The sequence below is a fragment of the Apodemus sylvaticus genome, chromosome 2 (genome assembly GCF_947179515.1).
Source record: "Apodemus sylvaticus chromosome 2, mApoSyl1.1, whole genome shotgun sequence".
In the NCBI taxonomy this organism is placed as follows: Eukaryota; Metazoa; Chordata; class Mammalia; order Rodentia; family Muridae; genus Apodemus; species Apodemus sylvaticus.
In genome coordinates, this window is record NC_067473.1 from 54,742,632 (window position 1) to 54,748,631 (window position 6,000).

The window sequence follows — 6,000 nt, forward strand, 5'->3', positions numbered from 1 at the left end:
AAACTAATCTGTTCACACTACAGAGTACTGGTCTACCCACACTACAGAGTACTAGCCAACAACTAAGGAGTCAACTGCATGCATCACCCTGAGGTGTCTCAAGGACACTGAGTAGAAAGAGAAAGCCTTTGGAAAAGGTCATACACTGGATGACTATAGCATCCTCAAACTGGCAATATGGAGATAGAAAACATATTTGTGGTTGCCAGGGCTGAGGGCAGTAAGAGAGGAAAATGAGTGTGACTGGGAGGGGTGCCATGAGGGAGCTATAGTGGTAATGAAGTTCTTTACTGTAATTGTAGTTCTATGCATATGCACATATTTGATGAGATAGCCTAGAGCTATACACAAATTGTACAAGCTTTAATACTTTAGTTCTGATGGCGTTACTGCACTGTGAAGGGCACACAAGACCTATGTACTATTTTAACACCTTTCTGCAAATCTATAAAAATAAAGTTTTTTAAAAAGGGACATTGGAGTAAAAAAACAGCTCTTAAAGATAAAAATGATGGGGGACTGGAAGTTATCTCAGAGAAACGGCGGCTGGGCAAGCATGAGACTCTGACTTCCATTCCCAGAACCTACATGAAAAAGCTGAGAGGATATCCCAGTGGTAGAGGGGCAGAGATGTATGGTCAGCTAGCCCAGCCCAACACTCAATGCCAAGCTAGTGAGAAACTCTGTCCAAAAGCAAACAAACAAAACCCAGGGTAAACAGCATCTAAGGGGAGTACCTGAGGTTGCTGACCTACACATATACAAATACCCATACACATGGATCCTGTATATACCCATACACATAAAACTCACACATATATACATATACAAATACTCTCACACATATATAGACTCTCTCTCTCACACACACACAAAGCAGAAATTACAATCAATACACGAATTAGAAAATAAAGTGCTTCCCCACTCCTTTCCTCCCTTCCTCCCTCTGTTTTTCAAGGCAGGGTTTCTTTGTGTACCCTTGCTGTCATGGAAATTCACTCTGTAGAACAGGCTCGGATAAAAGGTATAAGCCACCACTACCCAATATAAGCTTAAATTTCTTAAAGAAGAAAGACAAAAATAGACAGGAGATAGAAGTGGAAAAAATCAGAACCAGTTTATATGGGTATAATATCAAAATACTGAACCCGAGAAAGAGGGTGGAGGAAATGAAGTCAACCGTAAAATAGCTCAAGAAAAAATGAACAGACTAGAAAGATAAAAGTTTCTGGAGTTCACCGAAGTGACGAGAACAAGCCATAACAAGGGGTCCTTTGTGAATGTCATAACACAAGCAACAAAATGAAACTTCCTGAAAGGAACAAGTCACAAAGCAACAGGATGGCTTTGGATTTTTCTACAGACACACTGGCTGCTGGGTCACAGCACAATGTTTTCAAGATGTTGTTTTCCAACCAAGAAATCTATCCTCAGGAAAGAAAAAAAAAAGAAGAACAAGAATGTAGAACAGAAACAGTTTTAGATATGATATTTTGGGTACAAAAATACATATGCATTCTTTCTTAAGAATTCCTGGAAGCTGCTGTCCACTCAAAGAAGGCAGTAAAGACAGCAACCGTTTTACATCCTTCCTCCTCTGACGGACTCTTTGTCCTATATGTCCGGTTTCATTCATGAGAGCCAAGGAATGGTCCTGGGGGGCGGGGGGGGGGGGGGGGGGGAGGGAGGAGGGAGGATGGAAGCCATCTGCCTCCATGCCATCTCTCAAGGGCGATCGATAGTGCTGGATGTCGGGTTTTATACCTAATATTTCTCTTTGATTCTGCCCCTCCTTCCTAGCATCAGTTCAGACACACATCAACATAATCACCTAATCAAGGTCTACCACTCCTTGCCTGCCCAACTCCATCCACCACAGTGTGGCTGGCTACCAGGGCGCCTAAAATGCAAATCTGGCCACACGACTGAAACTCCTTAAAAGCTTCTCCAGTGCTGACCAATAGACAGGTTGGTGCTGCCCCTCTTCAACTACCCGGCCCACCCCACCATAGGCATCTAATATTGATATTATTTTAGCTGACAAAACATAATTTATTTCTAGGACAAAATGTTGACCTGCGCTGTTTGATTATTAAATTAAGGTAGTAAATATAGTCATTACCTCCCTTGTTGTGAGGAGTGTTTTGGAATTTTCTCTTGGCTAGTCTGAAATATACATTAAATTTATAATTTAGCCATCCTGCTGTGCCATCTCAAAAGTTTAGTTCTCCTTTCTATGCTGTGACCACCATCTCTTTGTCCCAGACACTACATCCCTAACTTCTGGTGACCATTATTCTAATTTCTACTTCACTGAGTTGGACTTTAGACACCAAATGTAAGTGACACTGTGCGATACTTAGACATTACTATCAAGGCTGAGTAGTAAAGGTTCATCTTTTAAATTCCAGTATCGATGAAGTAGAGGCAGATGGAAATGGATCTCTGTAAATTTGAGGCCAGCCTGGTCCACATATTGAGTTCTAAGACAGCCAAAGCTACATAGTGAGACTGTCTCGGGGAAAAAATAAACAACAAAAAACCCAAACAAACAAAAAAAATCACCAAAAACATAGACATTACTATCATGGCACTCCAATACATATGCCACAGTTTTCGAAAACACCGGGCATTCACCAAGAAATTGAAGACCTACAACTGGTGTTTGGTATGAAGGTACAGAAGGCCCCTCTTCTCAAACTGCCTTTTGTAGCCTCCTCCTGGGACTTGGAGTCCAACCTCTCCATAGCTTTATATATGCTGTTCTAGTCAGCAAGCTTTTCACTTGACTCAGGAACGGCCCTGATGGCTTGGGACCTTTCCAGATCAAGAGCGTCCCTCAACTGAGTGCTCTTTCCTCTTACATCTCTCTCCCGAATCTCACTGCGCTCAACTCCAGTTCACAAGTGTCCATCAGTAGACTCAACTCTACCGTAGAGCCTTGGTCATTCCCTTTGTAGGTCTGGTACTTGTTTGGTTTAAGGGTCAAATAATCCTGGGTGACATTGAACTGCTACAAATACACAAGGGCACTGAAGGCAAAGGAGGACAACAAAGAAAGGGTCCTATTTTGCTCCCTTTGCAAGGGCGGCTTGGTCTGGGGTACCCCGACTCAGAGGTGATGGGCCCCTTCATCTCCTTCCATGTTTCTGGAGGTCTTTTATTTTTACTTCTTTTGCAAGTGTCACTCCTAGACTGTAAACTCTTTGAAGGCAGGGGCTGTGTCTTTATGTACTTAGCTCCTCCAAGCCTCAAACATGGGTGTCAGTCGGCCTCGGTGGGGAGAGCACGCCAGGCACCAGCGGGTGCCTCTGACGTGGAGCCTAGGCCTGCCCCGCCCCAGGCCCTGCGCTCGGCCCCCTCCTCACGCTAGCCACTTCCCGCCTTCTGGGCGGCGGAAGTGGCCGGCTGTTCGTCCCTGCCCACGTGGCGCCTTTTCCGGTGCGCCCGCCCCCTCCGGCTCTCGGGTCCGGACCTGGCCCTCACCTCAGGATTCCCAATGTGCCTCCGGGCAGACATATTTGCTCCAACCGACCACGCTCGGGGTTCTAGCCTCACGTCTTGCCACTAATCTAGCTTCCTACCCCCACAGCCCCCACTCAACCACCTCCCTGTAACCTCTCTTCCGATTGGCCTGGCTGCCCCAGGTCAGCCAATAGAGGCTCCGTTTACTGCCTCGGCCGGGCGAGGGAGAGCGAGAAGCCGCTCAATGGTTGCCAAGGGCAACGCGGGACGCCCGCTAGCTCTGCTTGAATCCTGGCGGCCAGCTCCTGCCTGAACGCGGGAAGAGAGGTGGGGGAGGGGGACCTGGCGCCTGCGCAGACCTGAGAAGAGGGGGTCTGGGCCTCTGGCTGAAGAGAGAACATGAATTCACCACAGGTCGCCCCAACCCCTTTGAAAAGCCTTTCTAACCAAACATTGGGGCTACTTCTTCCACCACAGTGGAATGATTTGGGCCATGGTTGTTCAGCTGGAGTACATAGTTTATTATGTTCAGGTTTGAAGTTATTATGCAAATTATGCAAAATATCAAGAGTAAACACAGTAATTACTGTTGCTCTAAAAGCTTTTAGTCTAGCTAAAGAACGGCAGCCTTAATTGCAAAGAGCACACACCGTTCAGTGGCTCATCATTCATTTAACAAGTATTTAATAAGCACCTTATGAGGAAAGCTGCAGTACGTTTTGTGGAGGATGGGAAAGATGACTAAAACCCGATCCCGTTGTCATGGAAACCATTGTGACTCCTGCCACCAACCACCACCTGTTCTCATTCCAGATCTGAAAATTAAGTCCTAGCACCTTTATGAAACAATTACCCACACAGTTTGACTCGGCTCCTAAATGTCCCACCAAATCCATCAAAATTATTATTTCCTTTTACAGGGAAGGAACAGCACAGTAACCCTTTGTCCTGTGCTCTAAGTCGTTTTTTTCCAGGAACAGAGAAAGGTTACATTGGCTTGTTCATACTGGCTAGCTCTGTGTATAACAACGTCCATGTGAACTGTGGCAGGGTCTATGCAGATGACCCATTCAACAACATGGTCTCTCATACCCTGTCCTCTTAGCTACTTCAGGAACCTGCTCTTTGTGCCGTATCTTGGATCAAGTCATTCAGTCTGGACCTCCAGGACCTTGGGCTATTGTCTTAACTGCCCCCTGTACTGTGTTTAGTCTTTAATACCTATCAAGGTTTATCCTAAGTTCCTTTATCACGCATGTCTAGTCCTTTAACCCTTCTAAACTTCCCACTCACCATTCTACTAGAATAAAGGATTGGGGGCTGCAAAAAGTTAGAAGGAGTAAATAGGGTATATTTATCAGATCTTTGCATAAGGAGCACCTGTGCAGCTTGGAGTAACTGTAAATTTAATTTTTTCAAATTCTATTTTTAATGATGGTTCTTAAACTCTTTAACCTTCCTTGTAACCCACCACCCACCAGAGGTAGTAAAAAAAGAAAGGATACCAGGGAAGTGGACCTGTTTAGAAAGGTTCCTTGGAGCAACTCAGCGTTGTCTGGAAACTCACAGGTTAGCAGGCAGCAGCAGCTCAATCCAGTCACAAACACCACACGGATACACCAGGAGTCCAGTTCGGTAGAGTCAGGTTAGTAACAATGGTGATACTGACCTAGCAGAGACAGCCAGGCCTCAGCCTCTGCTCCAGTTAGTAGGAGGGACCAGCAGGAACACCAGCAGGAGAAGTTCTCTGCTGTGCCTCTCTCAGGGAAGTGAAGATCAGTGAAGAATTGAGACCCACAAGCGTTGTGCAGCCAGCTGTACCAGCAAACCAAGCTCTGTCTGTCATTCCGTGGAGTCCCGTTTATACCCTCCAGACATCACGTGTCCTCCCCGTGCCTTGTCTCAGCGCGGCTGGTGCCTCAGCATGTGCATCCTTATCAGCCGGCTCCTTGGAAGCTGCAACAAACCACAGCACACCACCACAAGTTTTTTGGTGCATTTTTCTCTATGGCATCCCGACAAATGCAGCTCAACTACACAGTGTAAGGTGGACCAATACATGCGTGTTGTTAGCAAAGAATCCTTCATCACATGACCTTTTACATGCTTGCTTTGGCAGAATATCCTCTCTCCTGTGTCTGCTTTAGAGAAGTGTTTTTTCATGAGTGTGCCTTAGCCTTTCACACCTGTGTCCACTCTCACGCACTGTTCATGTGTTTGCCATAGCAAAACACCACCCAACCGACTTCCCAGAGAACCCGTAAGTTTCCACTTCAAGTGACCATAGGGATTATGGGTAGAAAATTTAGAATGGACAGGTGGGATGGCTCAGTGGACCAAGGTCCTGGCTGCCAAAGTGGATGACCTGAGGTCAGTCCTTGGAACCCACATGGTAGAAGGGAAGGACCAACTATTTGCAAGTTGCCTTGTGACTTCCACACATGTACACAGACATGAGTACTCACAAAATAAATAAGTGAGGAAAAAGAAAGAGTAAGAAGGGGCCCAAGGCCAGAGGTCGGAGAAAACGAAGAA

The 6,000-nt window shown here is 45.9% G+C and overlaps 1 protein-coding gene across 5 annotated transcripts in view; it reads right to left on the minus strand.

Moving 5' to 3' along the window:
- The window catches only part of Cep41 (centrosomal protein 41), a 39,866-nt gene extending 34,486 nt beyond the window's left edge, over window positions 1-5,380 (minus strand). For 2 of the 5 annotated variants that reach the window (XM_052173385.1, XM_052173384.1), the window contains exon 1: window positions 3,487-3,582. In XM_052173385.1, the coding sequence (XP_052029345.1) occupies window positions 3,487-3,519 (33 nt within the window). In that variant the 5' untranslated portion in view covers window positions 3,520-3,582. The other 3 variants (XM_052173386.1, XM_052173388.1, XM_052173390.1) reach the window with 3 other exon arrangements.
- Between the last annotated feature and the right edge of the window lie 620 nt (window positions 5,381-6,000).